The sequence below is a fragment of the Tupaia chinensis genome, unplaced genomic scaffold (assembly GCF_000334495.1).
Source record: "Tupaia chinensis unplaced genomic scaffold, TupChi_1.0 Scaffold146604_1, whole genome shotgun sequence".
Lineage (NCBI taxonomy): Eukaryota > Metazoa > Chordata > Mammalia > Scandentia > Tupaiidae > Tupaia > Tupaia belangeri.
In genome coordinates this window covers 855,037-874,879 of record NW_006206460.1, presented here as the reverse complement: position 1 = coordinate 874,879, position 19,843 = coordinate 855,037, and the positions used below count along the sequence as shown (strand labels likewise).

Genomic DNA, 19,843 nt, shown 5'->3' with positions numbered 1-19,843 from the left:
GAAATCTTTTATAAAAATATTTTCTCTCCTGGTTTGAGTTTCAATTATCTTAAATTGTCATTTGCAAAATACTTCAGGAAGTTTCTTTTTCACATCAACTTTATTTTTTAAGGAAAGGAAGTTACTTGTTTTAAAATTATATTCAATTCTTTAATATGTTCATTCATAGATTGTTTTTAAGTAAGGGGTATAATTACTGCATAATTTACAATGTTTTACAGTATGCTTATTGGATACCAGATAATTTAGGTAGGTTAAAACTAATCTTGTTCTGAAATTCAGTTATTACAGGTAATGAGGGTTTCTTCATTAATTACAATGTTGAATTCTGAAGTATAGTTGCTGTGAATTTAGAAAGAATCGTGCTTTGACAGCATGTGGGAATTCAGATTCACAGGTGCTCTTATAATACCTTTTCAAATATTTTAACTACACTTCAGAATCTTTATGCTTCCTGGCTTAAAACCAAAAGAACCATTTACCGGTAGAAAATATACTCCCTGGACATTGCCTGGGGACTCTCTGTTGAAGATGGTCTCTCATTGCCACTGTAACCACATCTTCATTTTTAAGCATCAATATGTTATTTTCTTCTTCCTCAAAATAGAAATATATATCCAATATTTATTCAGCTCCTAATAATATTCAACTTTTAAATTTATTTTGACTAGGTAATTTCTTTCTCTTTTGTTAATAAAGATAAATTTAATTTTTAAAAATCGTTTTATCTTCCAGTTAATCAAATGTAATGCCCTGTACATTCATTTAAAGATGATGTGTTGTGTATTTGTAATTCAGAAATGGGGATTTATTGTACTTCTGATGAATGGTGTTTTCCTAAAGCTCTCTACGAACAGTCCTGTGAAGCTCACAAGCACAGAGGGAACCCCTCCGGGCTTTACTATGTTGATGCAGATGGAAGTGGCCCCCTGGGACCTTTTCTTGTGTATTGCAATATGACAGGTATGTTAATAATCTTTGTATCTGTGGTTCATACATAGTCTCAGAATAGGTCGAGGAGAAATTAGTGAAACAAATAGCATTATTAAATTGCAGTTTTAAATATAATAGCTACTCATTTGCTGAGAAGTATTATATATGTATTTGTTAATTTTGTTGTCAACAAAATTTTCTTGTATTTCTTGAGTACTTAGGTTAGATTATAGGGAAGACCCAATGCTCTTGCCGGGACCTCTCTATAACTCACATATTTCTCTTAATGTATTGGTTCGGGGACCAGCAGTTGGAGTAATGGCTATTTCACGATTGTACTTCTGATGAATGGTGTTTTCCTAAAGCTCTCTACGAACAGTCCTGTGAAGCTCACAAGCACAGAGGGAACCCCTCCGGGCTTTACTATGTTGATGCAGATGGAAGTGGCCCCCTGGGACCTTTTCTTGTGTATTGCAATATGACAGGTATGTTAATAATCTTTGTATCTGTGGTTCATACATAGTCTCAGAATAGGTCGAGGAGAAATTAGTGAAACAAATAGCATTATTAAATTGCAGTTTTAAATATAATAGCTACTCATTTGCTGAGAAGTATTATATATGTATTTGTTAATTTTGTTGTCAACAAAATTTTCTTGTATTTCTTGAGTACTTAGGTTAGATTATAGGGAAGACCCAATGCTCTTGCCGGGACCTCTCTATAACTCACATATTTCTCTTAATGTATTGGTTCGGGGACCAGCAGTTGGAGTAATGGCTATTTCACGGGACTCCCAAGTAGTTGACGGCAGTTTGAGTCCCGGATCCGGTGGCTTAATTTCGGGCCAAGTGCATGTGAGTGTGTGCCCAAGATCTCAAGAGGAGAATGGAAGAGAAGGGACTGTGGCATGGCCATCCCCCCTGGGGGGTGATTTTTTGCTTTCTGTCTCTCTGTCTCTCTCTGTCTTTCTGGCGAGTACATGCGCCCTATAGCAAAAACCTCTCCAAAAAAAAAAAAAAAAATTGAAAGTCCTGTGTGATTTACATATTTTCTAAACAGAAAAAAATTTCTTTTTATAAATGCTAAGAAATAACATGTATATGCTATGTTTTATGTGTATCTCAGATTTACAGCACCTAATTTTTTTTCATAAAAAATTTGATTCATTATAAAATCCCTATTATAAAATATTTTAAAACACTCCAAATTTAGACATTATTACAAATGAACATAGGTTGATCATAAAAGATTGCTTTAAAATGTTTCTTATATAGTTCATGTTTTACAGAAATTTGTTGTTACTTAGTTTAGCCAACTCTTAAGAAAGATAAAATCTAGAATAAATAATTGTCACTTAATGTGCTGAACAAGGTCTCAAAATTTCATACATTTGGAGAGTGATCAAATTTTGCAATGGATTAACACACATACAGAGACAACTGAAAGTATGTAGGAATTAAAATTGCTTTGATTAAGATTGCCCAAGAGTATTAAAATTTCACAGGGGAAGTTCAGAAAAATTCAGAGCCACCTTTGCAGCAATGTATTGAAGATAAAGAAACACAGAAGTCCTGTCTACAAACATCAATTATCTCCCAAATCTCCTGAATCAAGCAATCAAACTAAAGTTAGAAATCCCATAAGTGCTCTTTAAGTGCAGAAGTCAAAGTATTCAATTAAGAGTACAAGGAACGACCTTGGTTATCACCATTTTCAGATGAAGAAACCAAGCTTCAGGAAAGTTGGTAAGGGATTATCTAATGACAGTTTCTAGTTAATGACAGAGGAACCACTAAACTCTGGTCTCTTTTCTCCACTAGAAAAGGTCTCCTTCTGTCTAGATGCTGCATTGCCTATAGCCAATAAAATATTCTGTGGTTTTACAGATCAAGCAATCATACTTGTAAGATGCGCATCAGCCAATATACTATCCCGGTAGCTAGAAATATAGTTATGGTGATAGAGTTCAAAACCAGTAGCTCTAGTCCAGCATGCTAAATAGCGTGGAAGTCATCATCCCATCTTGACAACAAGTAAAAAGCTGAATGAACTGAAGAATCAACAATTCTTTCTAGATCCAACAGAGAAATGAGGTTGCAGAGCAACTTGTACTGCCCCGAAATTGGAGAGACAGGTCAATACAGAGAATCACAATTTACCAGAGCAGAAAGCTCCTCAGGAGCCAGCACCAGGGTATAAAAACCCAAATTGAAAATGTTGAATTGCTGGATATCAGTGTGGATAAGTCTGAGAGTTAAAAACTCTGGGACCAGCAGTTGACGTAATGGCTGTGTTGCTGGACTCCCATGTAGTCGACTGCGGGTTGCATCCCGGACCCGGTGGCTTAAAGTTACGCCGGGCGCGTGTGTGTGCGTGCCCAAGATCCCGCGAGGAGAATGGAGGAGAAGGGATTGTGGCATGGCCATCCCCCCTGGGGGGTGATTTCTCACTTTCTGTCTCTCTGTCTGTCTCTGTCTGGTGAGCGCACATGCCCTATAGCAAAAACCTCTAAAAAAAACCCCCCAAAACAAAGAAACTTCAGGGGTCCCCACTCTTGTGCTTTATCACTAGGAGCTTGACCAGGGTCAGTGAATGTTGGAGAAAACTACCTTCATGCTTCCAGAAGAAGGGGGTGGAAAAAGGAATCATTTTTAAATACAACCAACTATTCTGTTCTTAATGAGGCCTTCTCTCAAAAGAAAATATTTTACCAAAAGCTAAGCTTTTGAGTTTTTTTCAGAACATAACCTACCTGGGAGAATGGAAATTCCCAACTCCTGCCACCACTAGCCTTCCTGCCCCACTTAAATGGGGTAAAGGGGCTGAGAAGCACTTGTGAAGGTCACAGCCTAGAGGCGCAGGCTCTCTAGAATGAAGCCTAATCATAGAACTATAGAATTTTTCCTTCCTCTATACTATACATTACTAAAATCTTATTTACAGTAGTAACTTTTACACAGTATGTCTTGTCTGCTGGCAAGAAAATTTGGGGGGATGCTAATAGGCCAAAAACAGAGTTTGAAGAAACAGAGCAAGTATCAGACATAGATTCAGATAGAGCAGGGATGTTGAAATTATTAGACCAGAAATTTAAAACAACCACGGTTAATAAGCTAAGGGCTCTAATAGATAAAGTAGACAGCACACAACAGATTTAAGCAGAGATGGACCTCCTAAGAAGCAAAAAGAAATACTAAAGATTAAAAACACTGTAACAAAAATGAAGAATATCTTTGATGAGCTTATTAGTAGACTAGATACAGCAAAGGGAAGACTCTCTAAACTGGAGGGTATCTCAATAGGAACTTCCCAAACAGAAAAGTGAAGAGAAAAAAGACTAGGGGAAAAAAAGAGAGTGAGAGAGAACAGAGCATATGGCAACCGTGATACAACCGCTTAAAGGTGTAACATATATGAAAAAGAACGCAAGAAGAAGAAGGAAAAGAACAGAAGCAATAGCAAAGGCAATAATGACTGAGGATTCCCACAAACTAATATTACACACTAAGTCACAGATCCAGGAAGTTCACCAAAGCTGGATAAATACCAAAAAAACAACAACAACAACAACAACAACAACAAAACCCTACACCAAGGCTGTATATATTTCAAGTGTAGAATATCAAAGGTAAAGAAAAACTGGAAATAAGTAGAGGGGAAAAACAAACAACATCAAAATGCCTTATCTACAGAGTTGGAAAGGTTGAGTATTACTTCTGACTTCTCTTCAGAAACAACCCAAACAACCCAAACAACAAGAAAGTGGAGGGAGAAGATAAAGTGTTGAGAGAAAAAAAAATACTGAGAATTCTGTACCTTGTGAAATTGTCCTTGAAAATTGAAGAAGAAAGACCTTCTCAGACAAAGGGGTTAATTTTTCTTTTTCTTTCTTTCTTTTTTTTTTTTTTTTTGAGAGGTTTTCGCTATAGGGCACGTGCACTTGCCAGACATACAGAGAGAGACATAGAGACAGAAAGTGAGAAATCACCCCCAGGGGGATGGTCACGCCGCAATCCCTTCTCCTCCATTCTCCTCTCGGGATCTTGGGCACGCACGCACACATGCCTGACCTGAGTTCTAAGCCACCGGGTCCGGGATGCGAAGCACGGTCGACTACGTAGGAATCCAGCGACATAGCCAATACGCTAACTGCTGGTTCTGCGGGGTTAATTTTTCTAAAAAGAGATACCAATTCCTTAATGTTTGTGTTCTTAGCTACAAAGCATGATGGATCTTGATGCATCTTTATTTTCTCTTTTTCTTCTTGGACCATGAGGATGGACATACCAGATGTTGGGAATCTCTTATAGATTGAGGAAATTTTATTATTTACACACTGTTAATTCCAGCCAATCATGACATCAAATGAGCTTAGTTTTCTAAATTGGATATTTATTTGAACTATAGGGTGCAGAGCAGGGTTGAACTAACCAATCACCTTCTGTGGGCTAATGAGCCAGGCTTCAATGAGTCAGAACACATGCTGTGTCAGCCCACACAGCTGAGACCTTCCCCACATTTATGATCAGTCTTCCCAGGTCCAATCCATGATTTTTTCTGTAAGAGTCATCGACTGTGGACGTTTTCATTGTGCACATTACTTCAAAGTTTTAGTTCTGGGGACAGCCAGTGATGTAGTGGTTAAGGTGGCTGGATCCTACATGACCAACTGCATGGTTAGAGTCTTGGCTTGGTGGACCCCCACTGGGCGGGGCCAGCACGATGTGAGATGGTTAAGACACTGGACACCCCATATGGCTGGCTATGGTTCAAGTCCTGGACCTGGTGGCTTGCTTTCTCTCTCTGTGTTTCTCTTTGGTCAAATTAAAAAATAACTGAATAAATAAATAACATAAAATAAATAATTCTAAAAAAACAATAAAGAAAAACACGCTGGGCATGTGTACTTTTGTGCCCCAAATCCGAAGTAGAGAATGGAGAAGGGGAGAAGGGATTACAGTGTGGCTTTCTCCCTGAGAGAGGGGAGCTTTCTCTCTCTGATGAGTGCATGTACCCTTTAGCAAACTAAAAATAAAAGAAAAATATCAGTCTGTTTGTTCATAATATAATATGGGTGTTATAGTAGATGTTCTTGCAGATTCTACCCAACTCCAGTATTCTTTTAACATAAAGAAGTGTATTTAGAGCAATTAGGTAAACAACAATTGCCTGTATCTTTCAGTACTGACAAAATACGATATAATAATTAAAAAAAATGTTCATTTATTTCTTCCGTAACAGAGACAGAAACACAGACATCCCAACAGGGTCTTTTTGCCACAGTCCAATCCCCCAGTCCCTACCAGCCTGGGTTCCAGACACGTGTACATAACAGCTTGCTTAGGGAGGACACGAACCTAGGACCTTTCCCACACAGGTCTAGCTGCACTACTGCTGCACCACTGCCTGGCTCTGTGGAGTAGTGATTTAAGTGAAATTTGATAAACACATATGTGTTTCTCATAATGTACCCAGGTTATTTCTGCTCTTCAGAAAAACACTTTTATGGGTTTATTTTCACCCTTTTCCTTTTCAGTCCTGAGGATATTTTCTATTATTACATTCTAACCATGCATGACTGCAAATCTATCATACTGACCACCAGCCTATAGCTACTCAGGACATCATTTCTCTCCCACTGTGCTTTAAACCGTGAACACATGACATAGGAATGGCACTTGATTGATCATCTTCAGTGCCCAATTTAGTGTTCTATAAAGTTTTTCTCCATTTGATGCAGCTGATAGGAGAAATCTGAAGGTGAAATAGTGACTGTAAAGGAGGTAAAGGGCAAAAAGTAGTAGCAGGTTTTAAAAATCACAAAATTTAAAAAAATACTTATTTAAAATATTATTAAAGGAAGAATATATTATTAATGAAAGAATATTATTAATGGAACTGAAATCACTATAGGAACACTTAGAGCCTCCTTCAGTGGGTACAGTGAGCCAAGTGATCATATAATTTTTTTTTTTTGAGAATTAAATCATTTACTGAGTGGTCATTTAATTTAACATTGCACTAGTTATTTCCTTTTAGATTGCTCCCATTCTTGGAGCTCCTTTGTGGGTATTCCACCCTTGCTTTCCACAGGCACTGTGACTGAAGTTATTCCTGTCGCACTGTTGGCTTTGCTGTCCTTTTCTCCTTTGTTTTCTGTTCTTTTTCAATCGGTAAGAAGCTTGTCATCAGCAGAGAGGCTAATTTTGCCTCATGTACATTCTTCCACCCTTGCTTTCCACAGGCACTGTGACTGAAGTTATTCCTGTCGCACTGTTGGCTTTGCTGTCCTTTTCTCCTTTGTTTTCTGTTCTTTTTCAATCGGTAAGAAGCTTGTCATCAGCAGAGAGGCTAATTTTGCCTCATGTACATTCATCAGAAAAGCCATTGAAAATTCTGAGGTGTTTGAAAATGATTTCTCAATGTAAAAACAGCTACATTGTTTTGATTTTTAATTCTTGGAAAAAACCCAATACCCAAACAAACAAAAAAACAAAAAACCCCAACTCTATATGCATGTTTCCCAGTTTGAGAAATTTCTGTGTAAAATAAATACATCTTTTTAGGTATACTTGAGTATATCATTCTAAAATAAGTATATCTTTTTGGAGGTTAAAGGACCAGACAGCACCAATGCAGTAGAGTTAGAACGACTCCAAGTCAGCTTCTTGCCTACGGGAGCAGTGTAAGACTCCCCTACTGCAGCTGAGGAAGTCGTACAGTGCTTGGCTTGAGGTTCATTGTAGGGGGTATTGAAGAACTCAAGGTCTGTTTCTTCCCTTAGGGGATTCTGTAATTGTCTTGTGTTTTGTTTCATCAGAACAATATAACTATTCAAAGTGACAGCTACATTAGAAATTATGTCAGTGGCAGTCACATGGCTAGGGTTACCACCTGGAATAGTTTTGTCAGGTACTTAAGGCCTGTGATTCTTCAGGGCTTGGCCCTTGACTGAGAAATCAACACAAACTTGATTTTAATAGAGTTGCTTCCTACTATGTCTTCTGAGTGTATGGATCAAATCATCACCAGTTTTTTATTTTTAATAAATGTATTTGATAATGAGAGAAAAAATGTACATATAGATAAGGAAATGCTGGTTTTACAACGGCAAAAGAACAGGCACTAGCCACTTGACTTCATTCTTTTTAATTCAATTTTATTTTATTGTATTTGTTTATTTTATTTTATTATTTTATAGGGATTTTTTGCTAGGGCACATGTGCTTGCCAGAGACAGAGTTTTAAGCTGGTGGGTTCAGGACTCAAACCTGGTTCTACTTCCTGGGAGTCCAGTGATGTAACCATTATGCCATCTGCTAGTCCCTGTTTGTTTATTTGCTTGTTTGTTTGTTTATTTATAAGTGAGAAAGTAACCCCCAACTCCTCAATGTCATGCTGCAGTCCCTTCTCCAACTCTCCCTTAGCACTCCAAGAATGCATTGCCTATGTGCCTAGCCTTTCTCAAGCCACCAGGTCTGCAACTCAAACTATTCTTGTGTTGAGGTAAAAAAATAACCCAGTTTTCAGAATTAGAAAGTTGTTACTTCCGTTATTAACTTTTAGACAGGATACTGCATAAGTTTAATCATCAGTTCTCTAAATATATTTTCTCTTGGCGGCTCCTTCAGGCTACACACCTTGTTACACAAATCCAACCCAAAACATTCATGCAAACACGCAGGGTAATACAGATTTCAATGAAAAACCGAATTCGAATAAAAGACTCTTGCTTCTCTTTTGCATATTCTCGCTGAGCGGTGCAGAGCATGATGCCTCTTCTTTGCCCGTTTCTGCTCCGCAGAGACGGCGTGGACAGTGGTGCAGCATGGCGGCCCCGACACGGAGACCATCAGAGGTGCCCCCGGAAGGCTCCCGCGCTCCGAGTCCTTCGCTTACGCGGCGGGTGCGGGGCAGCTCCGGGCCACTGTGGGCCTGGCCGAGCGCTGCGAGCAGCAGCTCGCACTGCGCTGCAGGACGGCACGGCTCTCAGACACGCAAGGTAAGGACTCAGGCCTTGAGGGACGCTGTGAGGGCCTGTGGGGCAAGTGCCCTGCGCTCTGGGTTGTAAGACGCGTTCCGGGGGAGAAGATGCCAGGGTCATTTACATGGAATTTGGTTTAAAGCTCCCTGACCATTTTTTCGTTCCTGATTGTACTGTAGAGAGACCCTTCCTAACCATTGATAAATGTTCAGTGTTCATATGCGGGAAGAGTTGAGATACATACTTTTTTTAATCGGGAAACTTTGCTAATACTGTGATTTAGCTTTGTGTTCCCGATTAGGGGATCGTGGCTATGTAGGGTGAATTAAGTTTAACACCGTTCTCTCTGGAGACCAGCCAAAACCAGTCATTCTTCCTCTTTTCAAAGTATACCTCATTTTCTCTATGTCATGATCTCACTGTTTTCTACCCTTCTGGCCCCATGTTGGTCTAGGATGAACTAATTACTGAAGTTATTACAAGATTTTTTTTCAGCTGATCTTCCATTTTTCTGAACTTAGCCATAACGTATATCTTTATTTTCATAAATGCAACTCATCTTTAGGAAGTTCAGCTTGTGTCATAACCCTCTTCTCTTAAATCAAAGGCTGACTTTTCTCCCTCCTCTAGGGGCTGTCTAGGTCTCCTACAGAACTCCTCATGGCTCCCTAACATGGTTGTCCGGTGGTTTATTTCAAGTACTTAGTTATAAATAATTGTAAAATACTGAACTTTGCTTCTTACTTTCATAAATTCATCAATCAAAAACAGTACATGTTACAGCAGCATAAGAAAGCCACTCTTAAATTTCCCTCTTAAAGTTTCAATCTAACATCTTCTCTTAAGAAGAGTTGGAAAGCGTTGGCCTGAGACTTGCTTTGTGTGGTGCAGAACCCCTGGCCTGGACTTGTCCTTATTTGAATCTGTCCAGGCCAGTCAGCCCAGTGGAATATGCCTGCTCATGTTCTTCCCCATTCCAGAAATTTCCTGCCAGTTCTTCCACCTGGATGACCCCTCCTGACCTTCGCTCTTTAAATCTTACCCATTGTGCTAGATCGATGCGGTCCTCATTTGGTCTCTTCTCAGGGTGACATGTCCCCTGTTTGGGCTCCTATGGGCCAATTCATTCTGACAGAAAGAATAAAGGATTTATTCCTTTTTTTTTTTTTTGGAGAGATTTTCACTGTAGGGCGCGTGCGCTTGCCAGACAGACAGAGAGAGACAGAGACAGAAAGTGAGAAATCATCCCCCAGGGGGGATGGTCACGGCGCAATCCCTTCTTCTCCATTCTCCTCTCGGGATCTTGGGCACGCACGCACACGCGCCCGGTGTGAGTTTTAAGCCACCGGGTCTGGGACACGAACCGCGGTCGACTACGTGGGAGTCCAGCGACATAGCCATTACGCTAACTGCCGGTTCTCAGGATTTATTCCATTTTTGAGTTGGAAGTTCAGATTCCAAGTCTGTGCTTAGCGGTTGTGGCAATTTAGATCTTTCTGAGACCTGTTTCTTCTTCAGTGAAATGGATCCTGTGGTTCTGATCTCATTAGGTTTCCTACATAAATGAGCTAAACTATGTAAAACTGAGGAAGTAAATCCTCATTCCCAGCTCTCCACTTTTATTTATAGTTAGCATTGCTGTTGAATTTTAATTATTGAAGAAGACATTATAGCAAACTAAACCAGGATTATGGAACAAAATACATGGGGTTAGTTAACTAGGGAATGCAAGGTTAAGGGAAGAAACTGAGCAAATCATGTGGGAATGAGCAGTTAATGGAACCAGAAAATCACATCCCTAGTGAGTGGGTGTGTGAGCATCATACATATGGACTAGTCCATAGCCTGGACAGTATTCAGGCCAGCAAAGAAACCTACCAACAGGGCTAGTTATTCAATGTATTTGCTAGTTAGTACCCATGGGGTTGCACTTCTATATATAAGGATGCCTTAGACTTTATTGTGTTATTAACAGAACTATTCGAGAGTGGGTGATTGTAAAGACCAGAGATTTATTCGGCTCATGACTCTGGTGGTTGGAAAGTCCAAAGAACTAGCATCACAACATATCCAATAGAGCAGAGAGGATAGCAGGTATGTGCAGGGAGAGACATGGGGGGCAGCATCTTACAAGAGCTAGAACTCACTATCTCCTGAGATAGCATTAATAATTTATGAAGGCAATGTCTCTATGGTCTAGTCACTAGGCCTCATTTACTGAAGGTCTAAACAGCTCAAAAGCCATTACCCTGGGGACCAAATTCCAAAACATGAACCTTTAGGGGACAAACCATTATCTAAACATAGTGAAGGATTATTCTAAAAGAACAAAAATAAACTTTTTTAGTTAGAGGTTTTTGCTTTAGGACAGGTGTGCTCATTGGAGAAAGAGAGAGGCAAACACAGTGAAAGGGAGAGAAAGAAATCCCTCTCCCCGTCCCTCTCCCTGGGGGATGGCCATGCTGCAATTCCTTGTCCTCCATTCTCCTCTCGGGATTTTGGGCACACATGCACATGCAGCTGCTATGATTTTCATACTACTGGGTCTGGGACTCAAACTGCGGTTGGCTAGGTGGGAGTCCAGTGACGTAAGTGCTATGCCATCTGCTGGTCTCAAAAAGAAACCTTTAACTTGGACAACGCATGGTAAAAAGTGAAAAGAATATGAGTTTATAAAGTGACTTCAGAAACAAAATAGTACCCCTTTTTTCTACATGTGAGGGATGCAGGCATTCCTCACTGGTATATCTTATAGTGCCTTGGCAAAGCTGCCACTAGATAATTAATATAAACTTAATTTACACAAACATTTAGGATGGACCTAATATTTTCAGAATATCCCTGACTAGGATAGGGATGAAATAGGAAGATAGCATGGTCCACGTTTTCCTAATGAAAAGAGCTCTGGCATGCTTTATCTTGATTATTGGGCATGAACAGATCAGGAAGAACTTTAATGTCACGCTTTGCAACACTTAAATGAAGTAACATCTGACTCTAACTGAACTGTAGCCTATCTTAAACCCAGACATTGGGATTTGACTAGTCTGAGGTGTAGTCTAGACTTGGGGATTAAAAATAAAGTTTCCAGGTGATCTTTTGGAGAATACTGGAATAGGGGCTGAAGTAAGTGAAGGAATGGACTAGTCTATTCCAATCATTGATTATTTCCCTGTATTTCCCGGTTTCTTCTCTTTTGAAAAAGAGAATGTATTTCTCCTTTATGGTCTTAAGGTTTTTTTTTTTAATCATTTTAAATTTATGTATGTTTATGAAAAAGAATACAGAAACCTGAGTCCCCTGAGTTTTCTCAATGATAGCATCTTGCAAAACATAGTGCAATATTACAACCAGGATACTGACACTCACACAGTCAAAAAACATAGTATTTCCATGAGCACAAGAATCCCTCTAGTTGCTCTTTAATAACCATATCTACCACCTCTTCCAACTCACTGGCAACCATTAATCTGTTCTTCATTTCCATGTTTTTTTTCCCCCTTTCATTTCAAGAGTATCATGCAAATGGAATCATATTTGTTTAGGATTGACTTTTTTCATGCATCAGATCCCCTCTAAATTCATTCACATTGTTGTGTGTTTCAAGAATTTGTTCCTTGGGACCAGCAGATGGTGTAATGATTACATTGTTGGAATCCTATGTAGTCGACCATGGTTCAAGTCCCAGATTTGGTGACTTAAAACTCATGCCGGGCATATGTGTGTTTAGACCCAAAATCCTGAGAAGAGAATGGAGGAGAAGGGACTGTGGCATGGCCATGCACCCCTGGGGGGGATTTCTTGTTTTCTTTCTCTCTGTCTCTCTCTTGTGAGTGCACACACCCTACAGCAAAAATCTCTCTCTAAAAAACAAAAGCAAAAAAAAAAAAGTTTGTTCCTTTTCGTTGTTGTGATATAAATGGACTGGTTTAACCATTCGCTCAGACACTGCAGCTTGCTGGGTGACTTGCTGGCTTGCCCTGAGAGGCATCTGGGTTGTTTAGCATTTTTTGAAGAAAGCTTTTTATGAACATTTGTATTTAGATTTTGTGTGAACATACATTTTCATTTTTCTGAGATAAATGTCAAAGAGCACAGTTGCTGGATAATATGATAATTCCATATTTAATTTTACTTAAAAGCTGTTTTCTAGAGTGACTATATTGTGTTCATTAACAGTGGATATGGATTTCATTTCCTTCATATCCTTTTCAGCATTTGGCATTGTTACTATTTTTGCATTATCTTTTTTTTTTTCTTTTTGGAGAGGTTTTTGCTATAGGGAGAAATCACCCCCCCCAGCAGGGGATGGACACACCGCAATCCCTTCTCCTTTGCACTCCTCTCAGGATCTTGGGCATGCACGCACACGCGCCCGGCGTGAGTTTTTTAAGCCACCAGGCATGGGACACGAATTGCGGTCGACTACATGGGAGTCCAGAGACATAGCCATTACGCTAACTGTTGGTCCCTATTTTTACATTATCTTTAAATTTTTTTTAATTTAACTTTATTTATCACCATCATCTTTTTTTTTTTTTTTTTTTTTTTTCAGTTTGACCAGAGAGAGAGAGAAAGTGAGGAAGCAAGCTGCTGAGCCCGGGGCTTGAACCACAGTCTCCCATGTAGAAGTCTAGTGCCATCAATCACCACACCACCTGCCGGCCGGCCTTGTTATTTTTAATCATAAAGGGTGTGTAATTTTACCTGAGACAGAGACAGAGAGAGGAAAAGTGAGCAGGCACCCCCTGGGGGGATGACCATGCTGCAATCCCTTCTCTTTCATTCTCCTCTCAGAATTCTGAACACTTACACACACAAAACTGGCTGGCCATGTGGGATCCAGCTGCCTTAAACCACAGTGCTACCGTCTGGCTCCAGTGTCATTACTATTTTTTAACTATTTGGATAGGTGTGTAGTAATATTGTGATATTAATTTGAATCTCTCTGATGTCTAATAATATGGAATATTGATATCTTTTCATGTACTTATTTTCCACCTGTGTGTCCTTTTTATTGAAATGTATGTACATTTTTTTCTTTTCCTAATTTGATTATCTGAGTTTTTTTTTTTTTTTCTTTCAACTTTTTAAAGACATGATCTTGCCATATCACAATCTTCCTGCCTTAGCCTCCTGAATATTTGGGGAACCACTGTGACTGAGTTTTAGGCTTATCCAGGAATCAGATCTGGGACTCTCAGGTGGCCTCAGACTGCCAAATGGCAGTCTTAACCAGCATGCTGCCTTGGTTGAGTCTGCTTTTTATTTTTATTTATTTATTTTTTTAACTTAAGTTTTGAGTTCTTTAAATATTCTAGATGGTAGTCCTTTGTTGGATGTAAGATTTGCAAATATTTTTTCTACTCTGTAGCTTATTTATTTTATCCTCTCAATGGAATGTTTTGTAAAGTAAATGTTCTAATTTTGAAGTGGTCCAATTTTTAATTTCTTTTCCTACTATAGATTATATATTTGGTGTCAAGTCTAAGAACTCGTTGTTAACACCAAATCTCAAATTTTTTTTCTAAAATTTTATAGTTTTACATTTTACTAATTCTATATTTCATTTTGGTATTATTTTTGTACAAGGTATGGTACATACCTTGTACAAAAGAAATCACACCCAGCGGGGATGGTCACGCCGCAATCACTTCTCCTCCATTCTCCTCTCAGGATCTTGGGCACGCACGCACACGCGCCCGGCGTGAGTTTTCAGCCACCGGGTCCAGGATTCAAACCGTAGTCGACTACGTGGGAGTCCAGCGACATAGCCATTACGCTAACTGCTGGTTCCCATTTTTTTTTTTTTTTGAGATTGTTTAAATAATCTTATGGCCTGTGTTATTCCACATACATTTTATAATAAACTTAACTATGTCTACAAAAATTTTGCTAGAGTTTTAATAAGAATTATATTAGCCTATAGTTCAACTTAGGAAAAATTGATATCTTTACTATGTTGAATCTTCCAGTCTATGAACATGACATATTTTTCCATTTATTGAGGTCTTTAATATCCTGCTCAGCACTTAGTAATTTTTGGCACATTGATTTTTTGTATACAAGTTTTATAAAAATGCCGAGGCATTTTTTTTTTTTTACTAATTGTAAATGACATTGTGTTTTAAACTTCTGTTTATATGTTTATTCTTAGCATATAGAAATATGATTGATTTTTGTGTGCTGATCTTATATTCTCTTACCTTTCTGAACATTTCCTTGTATATTCCTTGAGATTTTTCTATGTAGGAAATGAAGTTTTTTGCAAATAGGAACGACTTTATATCTTCTTTGCCAATCTGTATGCATTTAATTTCTTTATCTTATCACAGTAAATAGACATCCAGAATTACATAGGAACAGAGTGCTGAGGTGGACATCTTTGCCTTGTTTTCTGCCCTACCATCCATTTTTTCACTACTGGGTGTGATGTAAGCTCTAAGTTTTCTGCAGCTGCTCTTTATTAAGTTAAGGTGATTCCTTTCTGTTCCTAGTTTTATGAGGATTTTTATTATGAATGTGTGTTTGATGTCAAATGCTTTTCCTGTGATATTATCACATTGCTTTTTTGTCAGTTGAGATGTTGAATCAGTTTTGCAGAACTGGAATAAATTCCATTTGGCTATAATGTATAATTTAATTTATTTATGTATTAATTTAATTTATTTTAATTTGCCAGAGAGTGCATATATTTGCCAGAGAGATAGGGAAAGTGAGAAAACACCTTATACTGGGCAATGGTCATGCCATAATCCCTTCTCTCCATTTCTCCATCTCATTGGGACTTTGGGCATGCATGCATGCATGCCCAGTATGTTTTTCAAGTAATCAGGGTAAGACTCTAACTGCATGGTCAGCCATGTGGGATCTAACTTCCTTAACCACTAGGTCCTGGAGATGGCCCAATAGTGTATAATTTAAAAAAATAAATTTCTGGGCTTGTTTTGATAACATTTTATTGAATATTTTTATATCCAAATTATTAAGAGTTACTGACATGTAGTTTTCCTTTTCTGTATTGTCTTTCTCTGATTTTGGTGTCATTGTAATATGGCTACATAAAATAAGTTTTGGGGGCCAGCAGGTGGTATAACAGCTGAGGTACTAGACTCTCACATAGCCAACTATAGTTTGAATCCTGGACCCGGCAGCTTGAAATTCATGCTAGGCACATGTACATGTGTGCCCCAAATCCCAAGAAGAGAATGGAGGAGAAGGGATTGAGACATGGGCCATCCCCCCTAGGGGTGATTTCTCACTTTTCCTCTCACTGTCTTTCTCTGTCTTTCAGCAAGCACACATGCCCTATATCAAAAACCTTAAAAAAAAAAAAAAGAATAAAATAAGTTTTGTAGTGTTCCTTTCTTTCTTATTTTCTGGAAGAGATGATATAAAAATCAGTGTTAATTTTTATGTAAACATTTGGTAGAATTCCCAATGATTTAATCTGGGCCAGGAGATTCCTTTTGTTGGGATTTAAAATGATTAATTCAATTTTGTTAATGAGTATAGTCTAATTAAATCACCTATTTTATGTTGGGTGAGTTGTGGTAGCTTTTACTTCTTAAGGAATTTATCCATTGACCTAAATGTCACATTTATTTGGCCAAAATTTTTCATAGTATCTCTTTGTCTCTGTGATATCTGCAGTATCTGTAGGGCTATTTGCTTACAGTTATAATATTAGTAGTTCACATTATTCCCTTTTTTTTGGTCTTGTCATTCTTGATAGAAATTTGTCAATTTTATGTGTTTAGCAGAAATAGATTTTTGTTTTATTGATTTTCTGGTTTAAATTCTGTTGAAATCTCTTACTTTTGTTATTTCTTCCCTTCTATCTGCATGAGTCCATTTTACTCTTATCTTTCCAGTTTCTAGAAGTAAGAAGTTAGGTTACTTGTTTTAGGGCTTTCTCCTTTCCTAAAACAAGCATTTAGCACTAAATATTTTCCCAATTAGCACAATCTTAGCCACATTTCACATATTTTGATATGCTGTATTTTCACTTTCATTTAGTCTTTGATTTTTTTATTGAATTATTTGATTTAACTTTATTTGTTTATTTATTTTAATTTGACCAGAGAGGGACAGAATGAGAGAGAGAGAAAGAAAGAAAGAGAGAGAAAGTGAGAAAGCAAACTGCCAGGTCTGGGACTTGAACTACTATCAGCCATGTGGGAATCTAGTACCTTTAATCACCACACCACCTGCCAGCTCCGGTTTCTAGTATTTTAAACAGTCTGGGACTTGAACTACTATCAGCCATGTGGGAATCTAGTACCTTTAATCACCACACCACCTGCCAGCTCCGGTTTCTAGTATTTTAAACATATCTTTCTTTCTTCTTTTTTTTTTTTTTTTTTTTTTTTTTGAGAGGTTTTTGCTATAGGACATGTGCACTCACCAAAAAAACAGAGAGACAGAAAGTGAGAAATTCTCTTTTCAGGATCTTGGGCAAGCAGGCACATGAACCCGACGTGAGTTTAAGCCACCGGGTCCGGTACTCAAACTGCGGTCGACTACGTGGGAGTCTAGCGACATAGCCATTATGCTAACTGCTGGTCCCTTTAAACATTTCTTTAAAGCAGCTTTTACTTATCATTTAGAAGTGGTGTTTTTTTTTTTTTGTTGTTGTTGTTATCATTGTTTTTGTTTTTAATTTTAAATATTTAGAGATCTTTCTTTCTGGTATTTATTTCTAGTTTGATTTCATTATGCTTAGAAAGAATCCACTCTGTATGATTTCAGGTTTTTAAATATATTAAAGTTTGTTTTATGCCCCAGGATATAGTCTGTTTTAGTGAATGCTTCATGGGTGTCTGGAAAAATGTGCATTCTGCTGTTGTTGTGTGGAGTGTTCCATCTATATTTCAGTAAGACCCTGCTGGTTGATTATGCTGTTCAGATCTATATTCTTGCTGCTTTTTGTGTAGTAGTTCTGGTAGTTGCTGAGAGAGAAGTTTTAAAGTCCCTACTATAATTGTGGATTTGTCTAATTTATCCTTTCTGTTCCATTATTTTTTTTAATTAATAGACATTATATTTTAGAATAAGTTTAGGTTTATAAAAAGAATTGATCAAAAACTACAGAGAGTTCCCAAATAATCTCCTCCCTCAACTCCTACACTCAATTTCCCCTACTATTAATATCTTGCATTAGTGTAGAAAATTTCTGACAAATGATGAACCAGCACTAATATGTTATTGTAACTCGTAAACTGAGCCCAGTTGTCCTAAATTGGCCTCTGTACTTGGGGGATAAGTTTGGCCCAAATCATTACCTGTAGATATTGAACTGCAGCCGAGCCTGATATAGAAGCCAATTGTGATGAAACTAGGAATATACTCTGGTAGTCTAGCAACTGACCCTCAGCCAGTCACAGCAGAGCTTCAGATAATCATAAGCTTCTAACTGATCAGATCATGTTTGTATAAGGCAAAAGCCAACTGTAGCGATCAGACTAGTTTTTGATGTTACTTCCCTGGTGTGTATGTGGCACATCTGAGCTGCACACACAGTGGTGCAGGGTGTTCTGAACCATTTGGGGTGAGCAATACTGCTTGATTCTAGAATACATCTCTTCCTTAAATAAATGCTGTGAAATGAACTTTTATATTTTTCCCTGTAATTAATGTTAGGGTTCAATCTTTGTATGGTTAAGTTTCATGGGTTCTGAGAAATGCATAAGCTGTGTGTACACCTTTATAATGTCATGTAAAATAATTTCTGTGCTGAAATATCCCACATGCTCTCTCCTTATTCCCTTATTTCCTCCTGAAACCCTGGTAGCTGATATTTTTGCAGTCTTTCTGGTTGTGTCTTTTCCAGAATGTCATGTAATTGAAATCGTATAGTATGTTGCCTTTTCAGAATGATTTCTTTCACTTTACACTATGAATTTAAAGCTCCCCTTGTGTTTTCTCATGGCTTGATATTTAATTTCTTTATACCACTAAATAATATTCCATTGCATGTGTGTGCCACAGTCTGTTTTCACTTTTTGAAAGACATCTTGGTTGATTCTAATTGCGGCCTAAGATGACTAGTGCTGCTGTGAACATGCATGTGTACTTTTTGTGTGGATATAAATTTACAAATTACTGTGCAAATACCTAATGGCTGGATCTTATAGTAAGACTATCTTCTTAAGAAATTACCAAACTGTTTTCTAGGTGAAAATTTTGCACTTTCACCAGGAATAAATGAGAGTTTCTGTTACTCTACTTCTTGTAGGCATTTGATGATGTCATTTTTTTTTTAGATTTTAGCCATTCTAATAAGTATGTTGTGGTTATTATTATTTTAATTTGACGCTCACTAATATAATATTGTGTATTTTTTCATATGCTTATTTGACATCTACATATCTTCTATGGTGAGATGTCTGTTCAGCTACTTTTTACCTACTTTTTAATCAGGCTACTTTTTTTTCTTATTGTTGAGTTGTAAGAGTTCTTTACATGTTTTACATACAAGTCTTTTATTAGATTGAGTTTTTTATTGCAGATATTTTCTCCCAGTTTGTGGGTTGTCTTTTCTTCTTTTTAAATTTTTTTTGAGAGATTTTTGCCATAAGGCACATGTGCTCACTGGAGACATAGAGAGAGACAGAGAGAGAGAAAGTGATAATAGTGATAATTCACAACCCCCCATGATGAAAATTCCACACCCCCCCCCCCCCCCGGGGTGGGGGAAGGATGGCCATGCCACAATCCCTTCTCCTCCAGTCTCCTCTTGGGATTCTGGGCACCTGCTCACATGTACCTGGTATGAGTTTAAGCCATTGGATCTGGAACTCAAACCGTGGTTAACTACGTGGGAGTCCAGCAATATAACCATTATGCCATCTGCTGATCCCATGGGTTGTCTTTTCATTGTCTTAAAATAGTGTTATTCACAGAAGTCCCCCCCCCCCCGCCACGA

The 19,843-nt window shown here is 38.1% G+C and overlaps 1 protein-coding gene across 1 annotated transcript in view; it reads left to right on the top strand.

Moving 5' to 3' along the window:
* Positions 1–19,843, top strand: part of LOC102487571 (contactin-associated protein-like 3) — a 222,793-nt gene that overhangs the window by 133,336 nt on the left and 69,614 nt on the right. Inside the window, 3 exon segments of the mRNA XM_027768474.1 lie at positions 844–963; positions 6,738–6,740; positions 8,737–8,934. Coding sequence (XP_027624275.1) covers positions 844–963; positions 6,738–6,740; positions 8,737–8,934 — 321 coding nt within the window.